At 40.7% G+C, this 22,909-nt stretch overlaps 2 protein-coding genes across 3 annotated transcripts in view; one reads left to right on the plus strand and one right to left on the minus strand.

Moving 5' to 3' along the window:
- KBTBD12 (kelch repeat and BTB domain containing 12) overlaps positions 1–18,629 on the minus strand; it is a 73,455-nt gene extending 54,826 nt beyond the window's left edge. For both annotated transcript variants that reach the window (XM_059390449.1, XM_059390450.1), the window contains exons 1-5: positions 18,377–18,629; positions 16,340–16,394; positions 9,161–10,340; positions 4,219–4,489; positions 1,947–2,097 (exon numbers count right to left, since the gene is read on the minus strand). In XM_059390449.1, the coding sequence (XP_059246432.1) occupies positions 1,947–2,097; positions 4,219–4,489; positions 9,161–10,230 (1,492 nt within the window). In that variant the 5' untranslated portion in view covers positions 10,231–10,340; positions 16,340–16,394; positions 18,377–18,629. The remainder of the gene's footprint in view (positions 1–1,946; positions 2,098–4,218; positions 4,490–9,160; positions 10,341–16,339; positions 16,395–18,376) is intronic.
- Positions 1–22,909, plus strand: part of MGLL (monoglyceride lipase) — a 225,908-nt gene that overhangs the window by 27,806 nt on the left and 175,193 nt on the right. The window lies entirely within an intron of this gene.

The raw sequence follows: 22,909 nt of genomic DNA on the forward strand, positions 1-22,909 counted from the left end.
GACATTTATTTGAGTGATTATGAATCTGGTCCTCAGTTCTGAATATCCAGAAACCAGATTCTAAGCTACTACAAAAGTAGTAGCTTAGAACTACTTGCCAGTTCTAAGACTAGCAAGAGACTTGACTGGTCTCTCCATTTCCAGTCTCTCCACACCTTTGATCTGTTCTTTACCCCTCACCTCACCAGTACTCCCCAAACATTCTTTAATCATGTTGCTTCTGCATAGTTTTTCAGTACTATTATACTCTTGATTCTCCACTATAGTCCTTTGTAACCTGGCTCCTGGTATACCTATAAACTCCTTCCTGCAGCTGCCTGTGCCTGGTGGGTTCCTCCAAGCTTTTGTAGAGCTTTCTCCTCCTCATCTTTTCCCCTACTGCTCTGCCCCATCTCTCTTCCTGGGTGTACACTTCTCTCTCTGTCACCTATCCAGATCTTTTTTTTTTTTTTTTTTTTCACCTATCCAGATCTTACTGGTCCTGCAACATCTGCCTTCTTTCATTCATGTAGTGGACACTTGTTCATGCCAACAAGGGTGAGCTCCAAAGGTTGTCTCTAAGGTGCATTTCCCCCTGTAACTTCCCAAAAAACAAACAAAACACTACATTTTTATCCCACATCTAGCCTAGTTGTGGCTCCACATTAAGCAGAAATCTCATTTTTGTTGAGTTGATAAATCACCTTTATCCCACTTTTGACTACCTCCAACTTTAATATAATTAGGAGATCTGCCCTTGTCTCCCCGGAGTTATACATCTATTTAGGCAGTCTATTCTGGTTTAGATATTGTCTCTTCTGGGCCTAGGACACAGCATATGGTTATAACAAAGTAACAAATATACTGCCAGAGGAAAAACTTAATTATAATTATGAGTCTCATAACTGAGGTAGTCATAAATTATGTTGCATAATGTTCTTAAAATTATAAACGATTAATATTTGAGTGCATTAATTATTTTGCTTCATGCTGTGCAGGCAGCCAAGAGATAATGGCTTCCCTTTAGCGAAAAAACTCCCCCAAACAAACAAACAAACAAACACCCAAAACCCAAAAACCCTAAATGCTATTCAAACGCTTGGTTTGCTCTCAGCCCATATCTCATGTTTTTTCTTTGCCATCTTTTTGGTGCCCATCACCTTCCCTATGTTTTTGCCAGTTAGTCATCAATGTGCATGGGATGAAGTAAGAATACTGGAATACTAATCAGTTTACCAGCTGGTCAGCCTCCTTGTCCCAGTCTCACCCTTTCCCACACAGGACAGGGACAACGGGAGAGGGAGGAAAGGTGATAAAATGTGCTTAGAAAAGCAATGGACTTAATAAAAGAGCAAAAAATAAGAAGTGAATAAGTATAAGGGAAACATAGGAGATGTTCTGGAACTTTTACCCACTTTAGCGGAAATGAACCAGTCTTTCACTAACTCCTACTGGTTAGTACAAGACCACATATATTTAAGAAATAAGAAAAATACATTCAGATGAGAATTATTTGATAACACCTCTACAGAAGTTTGGTGGGTGAAGCAAAATGAAGAGAGCTGGTATAATGTGTGTCTTACCTATGATGGCTTACTTTATGAGCACAGAAAATCACAGCTGATTGCAAACACCCACACTTCATCAACTAAAGGTGGCCAAGGACTTATTCCCATTTCAAAATATTTTACTTGATACTAAATATAAAGATGTTTCACTAATGATCTTGAATTCCAAGGTTCTTGAAAATTCCATACAAATAATTTTGCTTTCCTTAAGTCAGTGGAATTCCATTTAATCTTACCTGACTGTGCTCTAGGAAAACAAGAAACAAAGGAACATTTTCGGCTAGTAGATACACCAGAACTGGGATGCGAGAGGAAGGGAGACCAGGTCGCTTTTACTGAGGCAAAGTACAGAGAAAAATAAAAGTAGTCATACTCTTTTAGCAATATGCTTCTTCTTACCCAAAACATAAATCTCACTGTTGACTACTGCTGTACTGAATCGGTATTTAGAGAACTTCATGGGCGCCCGCTCTCTCCATTGATCTTGGCCGGGGTCATACTGCAACAGTCTGTTGCTTAGTCGATCTGGTTCTTCATCAGGGAGATCCATCTGTGTGAAATATGACAGCCGATATAATAACATACCACTGGGAAAGCTCTGTGAGTATGTGAGTGCAATTAATCCAAGCAGGCGACCAAGGAGATGAAGGGGACTTAGCTGCTGAGCCTCATACTCACAAACACACCGGATCCCCTGACTTGGGATGATAAGTCTATTGCCAATGTCAGAGGAATTTATATCTTGTAATAATGGGGCTGGGGGATTGGCTCATAGCCTGGGATCTGAGCAAGGAGACAAGAAAGCACTTTTTACAAAAATGAAGCAACTGCAGAGCCTTGAAAATGAAACCCAACTTTCTTGAACAATATTTAAAGTGCAATTTTGTTTCAACAAACTTTATAGTACTAGAGTTTAATGATTTTTTTGAGAAACTAAGTTTAATAATTCATAAGGCATTTTCTTTATATTTTTCTGATCCAAATGGAACAAAATTAAGAAAACATTTTAGTGTTTTAGTAATTAGAGTATTTTTATACCAAAATTATGACCTATATGGGAATGGTCTGAACTTCATCTTCAAGATTGATGGATTAATATACATTATTTGCTGTTACTATTATGTATTTATTTTTATATACATTTTTAAATGACTAGAGATAGTAAAAATTGAACAATTTGTTCTTACACACATGAATATGGTTTCCTCTATCATAAACTTCAGGCAAAGTAGTGTTTCTGTTTTTTTTGTCTTCAATGTCTCAAGAACTTTTATGACTTCAGTCTAAGGATGCTTTTCAAGTGTCTTTTGTTTTGGATGCAGGTGTTTGACACAGAAATAATTGCCATACTTATGAAAGTTGTAATTAATTTAATTATTTTAAATACACCAGGAATTATGATCATTGTGATGCATTCACAACCCCAGGTTATCTTGCAACTTAATGTAGTGTTTTAGGTAGAGACCAGCAAAAGCTTTTGTTATGCAATAAATACCCACATGTCATTTGTTCTAAGACATTATACATAGCATGTTTGACTTTATTGTTTTAATTTTCCTTCTAAGTTTTAAGTATTTGATCTTTATTTTAGTGGCAAGAAAAACCAAAGAAAAGCTTCTACATTGTCTTTGGAGCTTATTCATGTAAGATTAACTAAGTAATGTACAGCTCTGAAAATGCTTAATTACAAATAATTGGTCAGGTTTCAGCCACTTGCTGTGATTAATCTGTACTACTTTTTGGTACACAGGACACCTGCCAAAATGTATTAAATGTGAAGTTTAAGGTTTAAAAACAGGTATGATATGCTATAAATGGCAAAATTCAAGCTTATGAAATGAATGCCAAAAGCACCAGTTTTATCAGTTATTATCACGAAGCAAATTGCCAAAATAAGAAAGCATACAGGCAAAAATAAGTTTACTTTTTGTCATGGGGATGGACAATGAGTTAGTAAGATTCATCTCATGAGAACGACTGGCAGGCCAGGGCAGAAGGCAGCTGGACTGCTGCTACTACCATGAAAACTGAAGGCACTGGGGGGACACACCCAGAGAGAAGAGGAAGAGCCACTGTGGTTGCCCTTTATTGACTTTGCAGTCTTGGCTTGCCATCTCTTCACTGGGCTTCCATGCAAATGGTATCCTGGTTTCTCTATCCGCTGGTGCCCAGCAAAGGCATAAAATGTTTAAAATCACAATCTACTTTTGTGGAAATGTTGAGCCATCACGGGTTGAATATTCTGGTTTCCCATGTAGAGTAAGAACTTTAAATTTGGAAAAGACCTGAGAGTTCCTTGTCCCAGCTCATGCAACCATTAAGCAGACAGAAGTGGGATGAGGAGCCGGTGTCTCTATCTCTTACTTAGATGCTCCCTACAGATAATTTCTCAGCATAAGCATCTTTCATAATTAGCAAGAATGGGAAGGATTATAAAGAGCATAGCATGAATACTGAATGCAGTCATTTCTATGAATAACACACTTTAAAATTCATTCTCCTAAACTGCTTTAACACTTTACAATCTTAAGTTTAATATTCTATAAAATAAAAGGCATTTTACCAAGATGTAAGACATGCTCTTTTAGTGTTCAGAAACTACAATATTTTTCAACCCAGCGGCCAGACATAGCACAGCCATGCCAATTAAGTATACAGGAAATTTCTTAACCTGAGGGGTCCAGCCTCCGATCACGTAAAGTTTATTATTCACGGTTACTACGGCATGGCATGCCAACTGCAGTGGAAGGGGACACACCCTTCTCCAACTGTCCCGTTCTACAGAGTACTTATCCACACAGTTTGTAATGAGATACTGGTTTTTGACTTTCATCTGTCCTCCTATAACATAGAGGTCATTATGGACACTGCCCAGAGCATAGAGCTCTCGAAATTCCGCGGTGCATAACTTTTCCCAAAACTGGTTTCCTCTGTCGTGATATCTGAAAATTGAGAGAGAGAACCCAGGATTAGTGTTAACTGGAAAACTCACCCAAGAAACACACTTAAATTTCTTTTCCAGCTAGAAACAAAACGATTTGGTTCATAACGGGAGAGGAAGAAACATTAATACAAGATTGTAATGTAGGTTTGTGCTTTTTTTTTTTTTTGGCAAGGGTTGAAGAACAAACTGTAATATGCATGGAAATAATTAACCAGATCTCCCTGCAGAATTTTAGAAAATATATTGACAAAGTATAGATTATCTTAGACTAGCTTTCTTTACCTAATTCTGGGAAAGAAAATCTAGAACAAACAGGAATGCTTGCAGCAAGTCATTTGTAATTTTACTAAAAAAAAGGAATAAGCAAAAATGAAGAATAAAAAAAATGACTTATTCTGTGGGCTAGAAGTCTCACTTTAATACTATATTTAAGCAATCAACTTTCCAGTAGAGAATCTCAAAATATCTCAATTCAGAGATTTCTGATGGGACAAGGTAAGGGATGTAGAATTTTAAGGTTTGTTCTTGTAGTTCTGACTTAGAACAGAGTCAAGAGCACATGTAAGTGTCTGCTATATTTAACATCTCTTTTCATAGTCTGGGTATAACATTACTGAAATTATCAGTAATTGCTTCCATGAAAAAATATCTCAGTCTGGAAAGGGTTTTGGGAGGTAGGGACATCAGGATATACGGTCTTTCAATACCTCCTAGAGTCCAACACATTAACTGATGGTGTGTGTGTGGCATTATGTAGTCATTAAATGTATGATTTTGTGGGTATCCTTTGTCTTGCCTCTTGATAACAGTAAGTCTGTTTTCTCCAATCCTGATTTGGGATGCATAGTCTAAGAAGAATAAAAGTATTTATGAGGACAGTGGGATGTGAAATTAGATCTGTCCCAGAAAATCCAGAATATATTCTGGAATTCGAAACTAAAACAAAACCAGGAAAATATGGAAAATAAGAAAAAAAAAAGCTGTTCTGTTTGGAAATAAATGAAGAAATGATGAATGTTCTACACAGAGTACAGTTTTAAAGTACAGAGTAACGTACAGCTTAAAGTATGCTACTTATTTCGTATCAAACACTTGACAGTAAATTGGATTATTGGAGTTTTACCCAGTTGTTCTGAGTCAACTCTTACATTCTTCCCTAGAGAGAACTCCTTACTTTAGGCTTAACAGGGAAGATGGAAGATATTCCCTTCCTGGAGGGCATGTCTGGCTTGTCATAGTCTAAATGCAGAAACTCAACAAACCCAGTCATCACTTTCTGTGTAATGTAGGTAGGAAACCAGTCCCTAGAATCACAGCTGATATTTTTACCATGACTTTTAATTGTACTGGATTTTAGAAGAGGAAGGAGGATTAGGTGGCAAGCATGGGGGATACTGAAGTAAAGCCAGTGGAAAGTATATCAACAGAACTAAAAAATGGGATTTTGGCTTTCTGATACATGGGTTAAGAAAAAAGGTCAAGTATCCCATGAAGGTTGGGAAGTATGTGTTTGTTGGGCAAGCTTGCTAATCTGATTTTTAACACCTTGAACTGAAAGTGAGGAGAGAAAACACCCAGATAAAACTATAAAACATCTTATTAAGAAAAATGGATATGACATGAAAAGGAAATAGTGACAAAAGTGGCTCGACATTCACAGAGGTTGATAGTGTTAAGACAACACTTACATCCTCAATGGTGTGTACACCTAAGTAAGAGAGAGAGTTACAGAACACAGAAAGGTATATCTTTTCTGAAAAGAAATGGCCTACTAGAGTGTACAGGTATCTTTCCTAAGTCAAGAAGAAATAGATCTGCATAGTAATCTATGAACTATATGGAGGCAAGTTGAAGAACATTTAGGCAAAGATAAAAGGGATAAGAACAGAAATAATAGAGTAGGAATGTATCGCAAGATGACCATTTCTCACACATATCACAAAACTGGCACTAATATGACCTTCAGGAGTGCTCTAAGATTTAATTATCCAGATATCTGCTGGAAGTCTGGCTCATTGAAGCCCAAAGCAATGCATCTGAAAATTTCATTATTTGCCATGCTGACCATTTCATTATTGGAGGAGGTGAGCAGGGTAACTGATACTTTGGCCCTAACACTGAGCCCTGAGGATGAGCTGGTTGGTGATGGGAACATGGCTGAGTTGAATACAGGTAAGAAGGAAAACACAGAGTATATAGTTAGACATGTGTCATCAGAAAGGGAAGTAGGCTTTCAAAAAAAGTTAAGGTGGCTCAGTGGGTTAATCCGCTGCCTTTGGCTCAGGTCATGATCTCAGGGTCCTGGGATTGAGCCCCATATTGGGGTCTCTGCTCGGCAGGGAGCTGGCTTCCCCCTCTCTCTGCCTGTCTCACTGCCTACTTGTGATCTCTGTCTGTCAAATAAATAAATAAAATCTTCAAGAAAAAAGTTAAGAGGAAAGATGCCTGAGGATCTTAAGAAAAAGACACTTGGACAGGGATGGATATTTATTAAAAATAATGGCAGTCAAGAAATGGGCAGAAGACAGGAACAGACATTTCTCCAAAGAAGATACACAAATGGTCAACAGACACATGAAAAAATGCTCCACATCACTCAGCATCAGGGAAATACAAATGAAAACCACAATGAAATTCTTCCTCACACTGGTCAGAATGGCTAAAATTTACAAATCAGGAAACAGCAAATATTAGTGAGGATGCAGAGAGAGGGAAACCCTTTTACACTGTTGGTGGGAATGGAAGCTGGTACAGCCACTCTGGAAAACAGTACGGACGTTCCTCAAAAAGTTAAAAATACAGCTACTCTATGACCCAGCAATTGCATTACTAGGTATCCAAAGGATACAAACATAGTGATTTGAAAGGGCATCTGTACCCTGATGTTTATAGCAGCAACCTCTACAAGTATGGAAAGAGCTTGGAGGTCCGTCAACAGATGAATGGATAAAGAAGATGTGATATATATATATATACATATATATATATGTATATATATATATATGCGCGCGCACGAGTGTGTGTATGACAGATGAATGGATAAAGATGTGATATATATGTAAATTATATATATGTTAAAATTTTACATATATAAAATTTATATTTATATATTACTGAGCCACCAAAAAATGAAATCTTACCATTTGCAACAATGTGGATGGAACTAGAGGGTATTATGTTAAGTGAAATAAGTCAATCAGAAAAGACAATTATCATACGATTTCACTCATAGTATTTAAAAAAACAAAATGGAGGATCATAGGGGAAGGAAGGGAAAAATAAAATAGGACATAATCAGAGAGGGAGACAAACCATAAGAGACTCTTAAGTCTAGGAAACAAACTGAGGGTTGCTGGAGGGAGGTGGGAGAGGGGATAGGGTAACTGGGTGATGGGAATTAAGGAGGGCACATGATATAGTGAGCACTGGGTATTATATGCTTCTGATGAATCACTAAACTCTATCTCTGAAATGTACTATATATTAATTGAATTTAAATAAAAAATTAAAACAATAGCAGAACTGTGGACCATCTTGATGAGGAAGAAGAAGCTTTGCAAAGAACCTGAGATACTTGTATAAGTGACTCTATGATGAAAAGAAGGGCCCTTGGGATCTGACATCTGATTATTCTGATTATTGGGATCTGGTTATTCTGAAGAAGGCTGTGCTTACTGCCCAGGACATGCTTGGCCCTTAAGGGAACAGGGCCTGGTCACTCACCCAGGGCTCTGCCGTCCCTCCCCCATCACTACCAGGGGAGACGAAGGTGAAAAGGGGACAGGCCTATCACTTAAAGCAGATAATGGAATGTTAAAAGATGACAGGAAAACAGTAGACCTCTTAATTCTTTCTTTGTCCCAACTTTGTCAGCAAGAAGAATTCCTTGCTCACTGAAAAGTCTGAACAAATCCTCCTAAGAAGGAACTGAGAAGGGGAGGACGCTGAAGGACAGCTTTACTACCTAGTGCTTATTCTATGTACCTATTTCTTATTTACCCAGTTAGACAGAAGCCCCAAATGCTCACTGAATACTTGAAGAAACAGTAAACGAATGTATAGTCCTCACACAGGAGACCTAGAGGACATGCTACCTCTTAGCAGACACTCACTTCTCCTGCGATTCTGGGCCTTGAAGCCTAGAACTCTTAGGCCATGAACATTTTATGCTCTTGGAGGTTCAGGAAAGATTTACAAATTAGGGATACAGAGTGAAAACTGACAGATAATTAGCAATTTTGGGGTGAAGAAAATTAGTAATTATTTACTACTCTGAATTATGTACTGAAAAATCTTTTCAAAGAAATGCATATGAACCAACTTTTCTTCTTGTTAAAAGTCACCTTACATTCTCCAAACTTGTAACTAAGCAATTGTACCCTTTCATATGGACCAATAATGAAAGCTGAGCATGAAACTGTACAGTGGAATCACAACATATATACATTTAACTTATGGAAATCCAGCTGTATGTGCATCACAAATAAAAGGAGAAAGAATAATTTTAAAATGTGGGTGATTTCATTATGAATTTTCTATACATGTAAAATATGTCAATTACAGGGTAATTTTGACTACATGTCATTGAAGAGATGATCCTCTTTCAGGAGGACTTTCTTCTACCCTTGCTAATGTCAGAGCAATTTGCAAATATTGGAGACATACAAACCTATAGATTTCAACATTCTTATTCTTTTGTCTAGAGAGTTTAGAGGCACTTGCTTCTCCAGACACAATTATGGTGTTGTTTTCCATGACCACACCGGCACACACGGTTCCCAAGCCCTCTCCATACTTGGGAGATGAGACAAAATAGGTCTTTCGTGAAGCGGGATCGTAACAAAAACTGGCGTCCCCATAGTTCCTGTGTCTTGACCTGATGCCTGAAGAATTGTTGCCAATGCAAAGCAAAAGACTGGTAGTCTCCATGCCGTAACGAAGATTCAGAGAGTGCTGCTGGGGTGTCTTGATGGCTTTGAATGCGTTCTGAATTATGTCAATGCACTCCGCGTCACACAGAAGCATTGTGTTCCTTTTTAGGGCTTGTCTTAAAAAAGAAGGATTTATAAGTTCCAACCGGACTTGCTTCAAAAGTTCAACCAGATGCTCCGTGCGCAATTCTTGGTTATGATTTACCCATTTTAGGACTAAGTCCAGAATGCTCTCCTCCCTGGATATGTTAAGGTCATCCGATTTAATAAGCGTCAGAAATTGGTGTGCTTCGATTTCTAGTATTTCTTCATGTAAGCTCACCTCAGCAAAGTGCTGATACAAATATTTCTTCGACTGATCAGATAAATCTTCAGCTCCAATCTGCTTTGCAAAATAATAGATACCCACACAGTTCGAGGCATCCATATGGTCCATCATATATTTTTGACACACGTTGAAGATTTCTTCCATCTGCATAAAATAGGCAGCCATAGCTACGGTCTGCACATTGTTGTTATTGATCTCTAAAGCCGCATTGTACATGTAATTCAGTATCACGGACACACTTTCTGCTGTGATATCATAAAGTATGACTTCCCTTTGAGTACATTCAAGTAGTCCACAGGTGAACATAGCTTTGAAATAAGGACTAAATGCAGCCAGGACCAGCCTGTGGCAAGGAAATTTCTCCCCTTCTGCTATGAGTACAACATCAATCATTTCTGCTAATTCTTTCATGTTCTTAACTTGATTCAATAAATTCAAACTATGTTGGTATTTTTCTTTTCCCTCAGCTTTGCACTCCATGATACACTTTTCAGTGCTTCTAAGTACGTCTTTTTCAAATGTAGCTGGATTCTTGTGGGGCTATTTGCATGTCTGATTACTCACAGAGCAAGAGATGTGCTGGAACACTCCTGAGGGAAAGAAAAGAATCGGGTTTCCTATAAGAACACAATTCTTGGTGATTTAAATATGCAGTATTAGTGCTAAGAAGTATTTATAAATAAATGTTATTCACCCCAAATGCAGTAGTTTAAGACAACTTTTGTGTCTAGGAATAATGTCAGTAATTGTATAAACAGTAAATGATCAACTACTAATAACATTTCACCTAATCAACAGCAGAGATCTTTCTAGGAGGGCTGGAAAGTCCTCCCTCCCAAGGTGAATGAAGAGAGAAGTAAGAGAAGCCTGTATAGCAACTGCAGTTGCTAGCTGCCTGCAGGCCAAGGGGGTAGGGAAATTAGGTTAACCTGCTCTCTGAGGAGAGATGCATCACTGCAAATGTCATGTATACCTGCTGAAACAAACAAACAAAAAACCCCAAACAGGGACACCTGGGTGGCTCAGTTGGTTAAGCAGCTGCCTTCGGCTCAGGTCATGATCCCACCGTCCTGGGATTGAGTCCCACATCGGGCTCCTTGCTTGGCAGGGAGCCTGCTTCTCCCTCTGCCTCTCCCTGCTATTCTGTCTGCCTGAGCTCGATCTCTCTCCCTCTCTCTTTCTGATAAATAAAATCTTAAAAAAAACAAACAAACCCAAAACACCCTCAAATGTTATAACGGCCCCAGAACCACGCAGGATGGCTGAGAAAAAAAGTCCCTTAAAATTATGTTCAAACTTTTCCTATGGGGCAAATAATTCAAAACAGTGCTTTGGAAAACATAACCAAATGTCTGCTGATCCGAGAATTCACAAGACTTGAAACTTAGAGCTAAATCATCCTAAACTTAGAAAGTGCACAAAAGCCAGCCTGTTTCTCTATCCCCACTTCTTGCTCAGCTTCTCCTGGTTCCTTACTTCACAGTGGCAGAGATGGACTCACTTCTCCCCTTAAAAAGCCCTCTTCTAATCAGAAGTCTCTTTAAGCTAATTGTCTGTCTTCCCCTTGCCCAGGGGAATAGAAACAGTGTTTCAAGGAAGCTAATCAGCTGTTTGGATTTAAAGAAGGAATTCCTAGAGTCAGCAACCTTTATATTGAGGAGCAGGTCTTCAGATCCTGACACCCTTTCTAGTTCTTACTTGGCTAGAAGTTGTATGCGGTTAAGAATGAACCATGGTAGAAAAGCCACTCTTAGGAATTAAGAGAGGAAGAGAAGTGATGATTTTAATCATTCGAAAGCATAATTTGTCACCTGTCAAAGTTCTACATTTCTATAATCCTATCAAATTTAGAAATCTCAGTGAGATTTCTCCATCTCAATTCTCACTGTATCTCAATGAGAAATGACACTTTTTTCAGTGTTGAATTAAAGTTCATTGAATCAAAGTATTAAGCATGAGAGAAATGTTTAAGAATACAATGGCAACTATAAGACCTAAAAATCACTGCAGGAGTGTGTGAAATGATAACAACTAGCTGATCTAAGAATCTGTGTAACTGAAAAAGGAATAAAATTCTCCTTGCTAGATTTTCCAGCATTAATGCCTCAGCTTGACTTCAGTAAAAGCTTAAGACTATCTTTGTGAGGCCTTGTAGGTTAGAAGTGAACCCTTGTTTTTTACTTTCATTTGTTTAGATTTTTACCAAGAGAATCCAATTACGGGTAATTAAGAGGTCATTATATTTCTGAGCTCTCCTACAACACATTATGAGTAGCCCAAATCATATTATGTGGGCCTCTTTGTACATAAACACATCAATCAACTTTATAGATGGCAGCTGTTACTTTGAGCTGAAAACCAGAAAAGTTTCCTTATAAGGAGATAAATATTAACAAGTTTCTCCTATTCCATTTGTACTGATACCTAAGACTCACTCAGAGGATACCAATACCAGTGCTAGAAAGCCAAGAGCAGTTTCCAGGTAGGATCACTAGATCTGGTACAATGCAGGCAGTCCAGACTCCTTAGTTTCCAAAGTGTTGACCTTGATGTTGCTAGGAAGAAATGAAATTCTAGGGGCTCAAATGTTATGACCGCAAACCTAGGATTTTGTATTTTTTTTTTTAAAGATTTATTTATTTATTTGAGAGAGAGTGTGAGAGAGATCACCAGAGGGTTTTGGAGCAGAAGAAGAGGGAGAAGCAGATTCTCTGCTGAGCAAGGAGCCTGACACAGGGCTGGATCCGAGGACCCCTGGACCATGACCTGAACCAAAGGCAGATGCTTAACTGACTGAGCCACCCAGGTGCCTCAGGATTTTGTATCTTTAAGACAAGAACCAAACCACCTTGTTGAACTTTGTGGCATGGGACTACCTTAATAAAAGCACAGGCAGCATTAGTTTCAAAGAGAAGTTAAAAGTTGAATAACTAGTACAGTATGTGTTTCTCTTCTCTATAAATACAGTAGTGCCTTATAAACAACTTTACGGTGGACAATATTGGATTTCCCCCAGGATCCAATCTGTATTCTGATGGAATGGATGGGGTAGGTCCATGGTGACTGGTTCAGGGATGAGTGTGAGACCAGAGATGGGCTTAATCAGAGTGAAGCTCAGGTCTCTGGTTCAACAGGGGGCATGTCCAGGTGTTACCCAGATGAGAGGTCTGCTGCAGCCATGTCCCTATAAGCCAGCACAAGGACAAAGCAAATACAGAGAAGAAGGCAGAGAATCCAGAGCAATGGGTCTGGAACATGCTTTAGATCTATATTTTTTCAGTTTTTAGTGACAAACCATTCTTTTATTGTTGAAGCTGGCTTGAATTAGGATTGCTGTAACTGACACTCAAAAGTCCTTACTGGTATGACTGGCATATGGGAACAGGTTGAGAAAAGGTTGCTTATGGTAATTGCAATGATATATTTTGTAAAATTCCACTTTTGGTATATATATATATTTTAAGACTGTATTTATTTATCTGACACAGAAAGAGATATCACAAGTAAGCAGAGCAGCAGGCAGAGAGAGAGAGGGGGAAGCAGGCTCCCCACTGAGCAGAGAGCCCAATTCGGGGCTTGATCCCAGGACCCTGAGATCATGACCTGAGCTGAAGGCAGAGGCTTAACCACTGAGCAACCCAGGCACCCCCACTTCTGGTATATTCTTATGTCTTCTATTAGTATACTGTCAAGTAAAATAGAGGAACTTCTAATTATCTTTATTCTTTAAAAAGATTTATTTATTTATTAGAAAGAGTGTGCATGTGTGACAGGGAAGAGCAGAAAAGGAGGGAAGAGAAGGGGGAAAGAATCTCAGGAAGACGCTTCACTGAGCGCAGAGCTAATGCCGGGCTTGATCTCACAACCCTGAGATCATGACCTGAGCCAAAACCGAGTCAGATGCTTAGCCAGCTGAGCCACCCAGGCGCTCCTTCATTCCTTCTTGATAGAAGACAATATACCTTAAGTCACTCTTCTAAGTTTACCTCTTCTCATTAAATAGCCACAACATCTTACAGGTGCAGGAACTGAGTTTTGAACCCAGTTCTATCTGACTCCAAAGTCTACACCCTTAACCACTCACTTTCGTGCAAGTGTGGGCAAATTAGGGCCAGAGAGTAAATATTTCAGGCTCTGTCGGCTCTAGGGTCTCTGTCCTAACAACTCAACTCTGCTTTTGTAATGAAAAAGCAGGCATAAACAATACATAAACAAATGGGCATGGCTGTGTGCCAATGAAATGTTTTAGGGCTATTGAAACTTGAATTTCATATATTTTCACGTGTCACGAAACAGTATTCTTTTGATTTTTAAAAGCGATTTGTAATGATAAAATCCATTCTTAGCTTTTGGGCTATACAGAAAACGACTCTTCCTCTACTGTTATAAATAAATCCACTCTCTAGAGCCTGAGTAGGATAATATCTCATCTGGGTGCCTAACCTCCACTTCTCTGCTTAAGTCCAGTTAAAGAGTTTTGATTCAAAAAGATCATCTGGTTCCCAAGGTTCCCAAATAGAAATCAATTTCTTGAATAAATACTTTATTTAGATACAGCCTGTCTGCCCCAAACATTGGCTTCAACAAAAACAAACACTTTTAAAACAGAAATAATTGTTCCCAACTTTCTGAAGGAACATTTATACATTTTTAGATGGGCACATATATTTACTAAGTATCCCCTCCTTCTACTTGCCTTTTATACACCTCCTGAAAGCCACTCAAAATTTCTATGGATTTATGGACCAAATGAATTTACTGATGGAAACCCTGAAAAATACCCATGCAGTTGAATGCACCGCCACACTTCCAAGACATTCTCAATATTGGGTCCTGTATCTATAAGGTACAGAGAAGGTACTAGCATTGCAGATGGGGACTTTGAAGGGAGAGAGTCCTGGGTTTGAATCTCAGTTTAGCCACTTACTTGCTATAATCCTAAAATGATTTAACCTTTCTAAACCTCAGTTTGTTCATCTGTAAAATGGGAAGAATGTATATAAAAGCAGTTAGGTCAGTTCTTGGCATCCAAGTGTTCCATAAATGGAAATTATTGTTATTTTACAGTAGTGTAACAGAGTACAGATCAGACACTAGAAACACAGACTTTGGCTGGTTACTGAGGCCTGGCTTTGAATCCTTGCTCTGCTATCAATTAACATGAGCAAGTTTCTTAGCCTTGTTCAGTTTCCTCACTTGAGATTAGCTTTGAAAACTATTTAAGAGTTGGGAGAACGAAATAAGGCCATGTATGCACAATACACCATTTGCCTGGTAAAATCTGCTTGGTACAGCTGAAGTGGGATACACCTGTATAAATACTTTTCTAATAATAACAATGTTTGGGTCCATATACAAATTGCTTGTGGGTACAGACACAGCTCATAAATAAGAGAGAGCTGACAGCAACTTTTTCTTGTAATGAGGGCAGGGAGGGCATTCTACTCTCATCAGCAAAACAAAACTGTATAAATGTTCTCAATGATATCAATGGGAAGTTATTCTCTGCTCCAATTTATAGAAGACTGAACTGGTGCATTCATATTAATAGTACCCATAATAATAGAGAAAAAATGAGTAGCAAAGATAAATACAAATCACAAGAATAAAGCCTAATTACTTTGCAAATCCAAAATGCAGTTATACCCATGTCCAGTATATTTAGTTTTCAGAGACGGACTGCTACAAATTTTAATGTGGCATAAAAATGTTAATTTAAGCTGCCAAGGATTTGCTTTTATAATGCTTAATATTATAATCTTTACATTATCTTTAAAGTTGCTACTTTTTCTACATAAGGGATGATGCATGAGCTTGCTTCCATGTTTTGTGGAAGTCCAAACTAGTTTAAATTCACAGTAGCACTGTTTGAAATAGCAAAAATTTGGAAATAACCTAAATACTGATTAACACGAGAGGAGAAAAACTGGAGGATATCACTCAAGAGAATATTGCACAGCATAAACAAAGAATGAAGTAGAGCTACATGTATCAACGGAAATTTCAAGAACATCATAGACTTAGAAGAATAGATGCTACATACCACGGATCTCATGTTTAAAATATGCAAAATAGTTATGTTCTAAATAGGGTAAATATAGACAATATATTCTGAAAAAATAAATATAAACAATTGGTAAATCCAGGGAAAGGTATATGGGAGTTTTTAAAAATACCATTCTTAGAATTGTTCAGTGAATTTGGAATTACACCAAAATAAAAAATGAGGAGTGCCTGGGTGGCTCAGTCAGTTAAGCATCTGGCTCTTGATTTCGGCTCAGGTCATGGTCTCAGGTCATGATCTCAGTCATAAGAGCCCTGAGTGGGGATCCCCTTCAGTGGGGAGTCTGCTTGAGATTCTCTCTCTCTCTCCCTCTGTTCTTCCTCCCATTCTAGCTCCCCCCTCATAAAGAAATCTTTCAAAAACCAAAAAATAAAAAGTTAAAAAAATTATATATATTTTAAGAATACATAGGACTGTGGTGGAATATAAAGAAATGAAGGCTAATTATAAAAAATATCAAATTTAGGATAGGGCTGCCTTGAGGAAGTATGGAAGGAAGGGATACTGTTGGAGAACTGCACTTACCATGGTGAGCACTGCATGTCTGAAATTGTCCAGTCACAACTTTGTACACCTGAAACTGACATAACATGCTATGTCAAACATACTTCAATAACAAAGATTTAAAAAAATATATCCGAAGCCTATTTTCACCAACACCGCCCCTCAAACATCACAAGGCCCTTCACAATCCAGCATCTCCCCACCTTTCCTGCCTCATCTCCTGGCTTTTCTTCCTTACACTTTTCAGTCTTTTAATAGCACCAAACCACTAACAATTCTAATGCATACATTACCTTTACACATGTTGGTCTGTCTGGAATACACTTCTCCCCCTTCAACCTGAAGAAATACAAGTGGCTCTTCCAAATTCAGCTCAGACTTCACTCCCCCACTGAAGCTTCCTCTGTCCTTCCTTGCTTGCACCTTGAACATAGTGACTGTTGCATCTCCCTGCCCCACCTTCCAATGATGAGCACACTGAGAGCAGGGGGCTCATGTTTTAGTCATTTCCATACTCTTAACATCTGTCTGTGAAGATGCCTGCTACCTTACGGTTGCTCAATAAGGTCTGTGCAATTAAAGGTTTTCCTTCATCCTAAATTACAGGTTGATGATAACCTTTTCTTCCTTCGTGTTTTAGACCAGTTAATAAACGATTATCTTGAAGATTCTTTTCTACCCTCAAAAGTTTTGTTTGATTCTTTAAGCTCCTAATGTTTTTAGAACTGAAGCCAGAGATCACAAATTGGCTGATCACAGACTTTTTGGTGGGGAGGATGGCAAAGTTGCTGTCTACACACAAAACTGCCACATTGTAACATCTACTGAAAAAAAAGGAAGGTATGGCAACAGTGGAGACTTAATTCCCATGGTGACAACGGTGTGCGGGACCTGAGTAGACAGTTGCCACCTCTCAGATGGCACATCTACTCTCCTTTCCCCAGCCCCCATTATCGTGAATGTTAGTCCTCATTTATAATTCTTCTCACATTGCTGCTCCCCCCCCCACCCCTTTTAGTTCACTTACAGCCACTTATTTATGACCTCTGGTTTTCACCATTCCATCCTCACACCTTACTTTGCTTCGGAATCACAACTTTGCATAGACACTGGTAAGAAATGGCTCAGAATACCCACACTACCCTAAATGCACTTTGAGTCTCCCACTTCTATGAACACCTATTCACTTAATAGCAATAATCCATCCCACACACTAGGTGTTTAATAACCACCAGGCCTATAAGTGATAAAGCTAAATAAGACAAGTTTCCTTTTTGCTTTCCTTTAAGGAATTCACACTGTTTTGCATTCTCAGGCGCTTTATACTTTTCAAAATGCTTTACTGTGCATTATGCAGTAGCTCATTAGTTCCTCTTAAGAATCACGTGGGGGGGGAGGGGAAGCAGGGCAATTATATTCCTGGCTTTAAAGTTGAGAGAGTTGCCTGGGAATACTTTCGATGCTTATTGAGGCTTTTTAAAGTGCCAAGGCCCTGGGCAGACAGCCAGGAAGGGAAAGACAGAAGGCGCTTCCTACCTTTATGGAGCTTACAGTCGAGCGAGGGAGGCAAACGTTAAAGTAATTAATGCTAGGGCAGTGACTGCAGCCACATTAAAGAGGGAAGAGAGGCGCCTGGGAGGCTCAGTCGTTGGACGTCTGCCTTAGACCTAGGTCATGATCCTGGGGTCCTGGGATTGAGCCCTGCATGGGGCTCCCTGCTGGGTGGGGAGCCTGCTTCTCCTCCTCCCACTCCCCCTGCTTGTGCTCCCTCTCTGTGTCTCTTTCAAATAAATAAATAAAACCTTAAAAAAAAAAAAAAGGGAAGGGAAGCGACTGCCGGCTGAGCAAAACCAGTCTCGAGAAGGAAGTGACTGCTGATCTGTGAAGGCAGGAGCCAGCCCCATGATGACAGGAGGGAAGCGCAGTGGCCTCGCCAGTGCCAAGGGCCGGGGAGGCTGCCCCTCAACTCTGGCCCTCGACCTTTCTCCGTTGGCCTGGCCCTAGAGCTAAGACAAGGCCCTCAGCAGGGGCCGCGTTCCCTCTGTCACCATTACTTACAAGCTGCTGACCCCCGGCTTGAGGCACTGCCCCACTCGCTCCGCAGAGGCTGCCGCGATGGCGCCGTGACCCGGCGCCGTGACCCGGCCCTGTGGCCGCACAGACGGAGCCGGGCTGGCCGGGGCGGGGCAGCTAGCGGGCTGAACCGGCGGGCACTGGCCAATATGGGCCTGTGAGGCCCCGGCGATATAAATAGACCGCGCTGGGAGCGCAGGGCACCGACGGCCCGCGCCCTGCGGAGGGGGAGGGTGAGCGCTGGCAGCTCCTCAGAAGCAACAGGTGCTCGCCCTCGGCGCCCCGGGAACCCCGGGCTCCGGCCGCTCTGCGCCTGCGCGGGTCATCCTTGAGGTCCGCGACGGCAATGCACAAGTGGCAGGCCGCACGCCGCTCTGCGCCTGCGCCACTCTTCCCGCGCAGGCCCGCGTGCCAGGACCGCTGAACGTCCGCCGGAAGCCGGCGACGATATGGTTTAAAATGAACCTGGAAATCAGATTTTCAAAAAATAACACATCTATACGCTTAATCATTTAAAAAAATGCAAAACGACCCAAACCCACTATGTGTGGGCTCACTGAATGTGGCCAGGAAATAGGGTTGCCAGATGAAATGTCCAATTAAATATGAATTTCAGATAACCAACAGTTTTTAAAGTATATATCCTAAATACTGCATGATCAATTCTCATTTAACGGAATTTGGGTGCTTGTTGCTTCTTTTGGGATCTGTACTTTTATTTGCTACGTCTGGCAAGTGTACCTGGAAAAACCAGCAGCCCCATGACCTTTGGTCTCAAGTGGGAGGTCCCCTGGCAGCCTGAGAAAAGATTGATTAGTTATGCCCAGGTTTGGGGTGGGGCAGGGAAGAAGAATGTTCCCTGGAGGGAAGTGTAACAATATCTGCTGTGTGGATAAGGGAGTAGTATTAGGTCAGCCGGTTTAAAATAAAACAAAATTGTGGTAATACAAAATTGTTCTTTTAACAAAATTTTATTTCTTGTATTCTGACAGTCAGACGTCCAAAATGGGGTCTCTCTGGGGTAAAAGCAAAGTGCCTACAGGGCTGCGCCTTTTTTTTTTTTTTTGGAGGCCCTAGGGGAGAATCTGTTTCCTTGCCTTTCCAGCTTCTATTAACTGTCCGCATTCTCTCTGCAGCTCTTGGCCCTTTCCTCCATATTCACAGCTGGAAACACAGCTGAGCCTTTCCCGGACTGCCCGTACTGATTTTTCTGCTTCCCTCTTTCTTTTTTTTATTTAAATTGTGGTTAAATATACATAAAGGTGACCGTTTACCATATACATAAAATTTTAACCATTTTTAAGTGTACAATTCAGTGACATTAAATACATTCACAATGTTGTGCAGCCATCTCTAACCATTTCCAAAATTTCATCATCAGAAAGAAAAAAAAGTTTCCCAAACAGCAACTGTATACCCATTAAGTCCCCGCCACCCCCCACCCTTGCTCCAGTGTTTCCCCCTCCCCCCAACACCTGGAGACCTCTATTCCACTTTCTGTCTCTATGAATTTGCCTATTTTAGGTGCTTCACACAAGTAGAATCATACAGTATTTGTTCATAGGTGCCTGGCTTATTTTAGCTAGCATAGAAACCCCAAGATTTATCCATGTCGTAATAGATACCCGTATTTCATTTCTTTTAAAAGTTGAATAATATTCCATTGTGTGTGTGCACATGTCATATTTAAAACAAAACACATTTCATGTTGGTAAGTAAAATTCCTTTAAGCGTTTTAGAAGCTCATGTCAATCCTTGCATGCATTTATATTTCCATGTACATATTAGAGTTGTTTGATAAAACCTTTGTCTCCCTTTCCCACAAGCTCCTGATCTGTGAGCCCTGTTTAGGTCCTTCTACACCTGATTCTATTCCTGCTTCTGGCTTTGCTTACCAGATGATTGTGCTAAGTTAATGACTCTTTCTTAGTCTGCTCTAAAGACTGTTTGATGTCTCGTGTGGCTACTTTATTTCCCCTCTTTCATTTGTTTCTAGAGGAAGTAAAACTTGGTGTTAAAAGCTAGGGCTGCCTGTGGGTGGAGAGGCTAAGCTTGAAGCTGCTGGGCTCTCTGGGATGTTAGCTGATTCTCAAATGATTTGCCAGATGATTAATGAAGGATTAATATTATCAAATAGACTGATGTACCAAAAATTTGTTTTAGGGAATGTGCTTTTTGAATAGATTATATATGAATATGTACTTTACTCAGGAGTGACTTACTGCTTCATTTTTAGCCTTCACTTTCTTCCCATGTTGAGTTGCTTCTCCTGTGTTCCTTTGGGTATATTTTGCCATTTCAGTTTAATTTATTCCTCCTTCTTGCGCCTTGAAGCTAATCTACCCTGTGCCTGGCTCCCTTTGATGGTGATTGCCTCTGGGCAGCTATTCCTTGATAGAGAAGTCACTTTTCTCCTCACATATCCAATCCTGTTCCATGACACCTCCACCTTTTAAAGGAAAAGTACACACATCTGAACTACTACTCCTGACACTGGTTCCTATCTTGAACTACTATCTATCACTTGGGTTGAGCAGTTCCTTAATTAGGGAAAACCAGGCATCTAAGTGAAAAAATGAACAACCAACCTGATTATTTTATTTTTTTTTAAAATATTTTAGTTATTTATTTGACAGACAGAGATCACAAGTAGGCAGAGAGGCAGACAGAGAGAGAGGAGGAAGCAAGCTCCCCGCTGAGCAGAGAGCCTGATGCGGGGCTCGATCCCAGGACCCTGGGATCATGACCCGAGCCGAAGGCAGAGGCTTTAACCTACTGAGCCACCCAGGCGCCCCCAACCTGATTATTTTAAACTTAATTCATCTCCCCTACCAACCACCAAAAAAAAAAACAAAAAAACAAAACAAACAAACAAACAAAAAACCCCAGCTGGCCACAGAATGACAAATGGATACACACCAGCAGTATCAGCTTTCTTTTCTTGGTCTTCATTCTTACTCTCCTGCTGTAGTTTTCTGCTCTGTCTTCTTGTCTATGGAATGATATTTTTGAAATATTATCTATTTCTTCCCGCCCTCCTTCCTTCGTCATGTATTTCCTTATGATGCTTTGCTTCTCTATACCATTTCAAGGTTGAAAGCATTCTAGGCTCATTTCCTCTGGGGCGGGGGGTGCGGCGGTGTGTGTGCATGGGGGAATCAGGACTCAGAAAACCTGGCAGGTGGGGAATGGGAGAAATGCTCTCTTCTGATTCTAGGAGCCCGGCCTCTTTCAATCAAGAGAGAAATGAATTATTGGCATGTGTAATACATTTGGGAGGAAACCTAACTTACAGTAATGGATCTTCTTCCCATAGTACTCCTTTCCCCAAATGAGAAACAGGGAGGTCTCTGGAGGAGAAGTAACAAAGATCACGCCCTGTTGAGCCAGACTAGGTGTGGGGCAATTTGTCAGCCAGAACCCAAAGAGAGGAAGACTCCATAGCATCTTGGCCAGCGAGGGCTTCAGGTAACCATTCCAGAGGCTGGCATATCCTGCTGGGGCCCCAGTGGTGGAGAGACCTACTGAACCAGAGAGGCTGGTGCAGACTGGTAGGCAGAGACTTGTGCAAGACCAAGGACCTTGGGGCAATGGACCTCTGGTGGGTCAGTGCAGACAAGTGGCAGACTTTGAGCATACAAATGCATGCCCCTTGGCCTGACTCCATTGTGTTGGTCAGACACTCCTGCCCCTGCACCAGAACTTAGATGTGACTCTGGAAAAAGGAAGGTTTGGCCATACTGATGGCATGGGAACTTCCACTAGAATGTGTTGGCACTAAGAAATTAGTATTTCACCCACACAGTAGTTTTTGGACCAAGGGCTTGACACCCCCTCCCCCCACGGAGTCTGGTGCGGAAGCATGAGCATCAGCAGAATTGGCTTGTCACCCTGTGGGGAAAGGGATGCAGGGAACCCCGAGATTCTTCTTTCAGTTTTAGTTTCAGCAAGCAACCAGGAGCAACTTGAAAGGGAGAGGTAAAAAACCGGAACCCAAGTTATCACACCATTGATTTTGCCTTTTGTCTGTAGCTGGTTCTTTTTTCATGCAGAATGTTAGCCCCCTGAAGGGAGTGTAGTTGGTCTCTCTTCTTCTTTGCTAGATCCTCAGCATCTGGAAAAGTGCTAGGCACAAAGGCGTGCTCAATAATTATTAGGGAATGAACCAGTAAGTGGGTCAGAGCCGCTTTGTGTGGGTAGTGGAATTCAGTTCAGCTAGTGTGGAATGCCCAGGAAGCAGGGTTGGATGTTAGAGCACTGGGGACTGTGTGTCCCGCGGCCACAGTCAGCGGATAGGCCCCCATTGCCTGCTGCTCTGCCCTGAGAGCACATGGACTTCAGAAAGTTCCACAGCTGCTTCATGCTCTCCCACAGAGCTTGTCAGAGGACCTGATTTACCGCCAGGTGACCTGTGGGTGTGCCTCTGACTGATGAGGGAGCAGGAGGCTGACTGAGGACAAAGCAAAAGCTGGCACCTTGCACCCCCTCTCCACCCACTCCCCTCAGTAATACGTGTGA

The sequence above is a fragment of the Mustela nigripes genome, chromosome 2 (genome assembly GCF_022355385.1).
Source record: "Mustela nigripes isolate SB6536 chromosome 2, MUSNIG.SB6536, whole genome shotgun sequence".
Lineage (NCBI taxonomy): Eukaryota > Metazoa > Chordata > Mammalia > Carnivora > Mustelidae > Mustela > Mustela nigripes.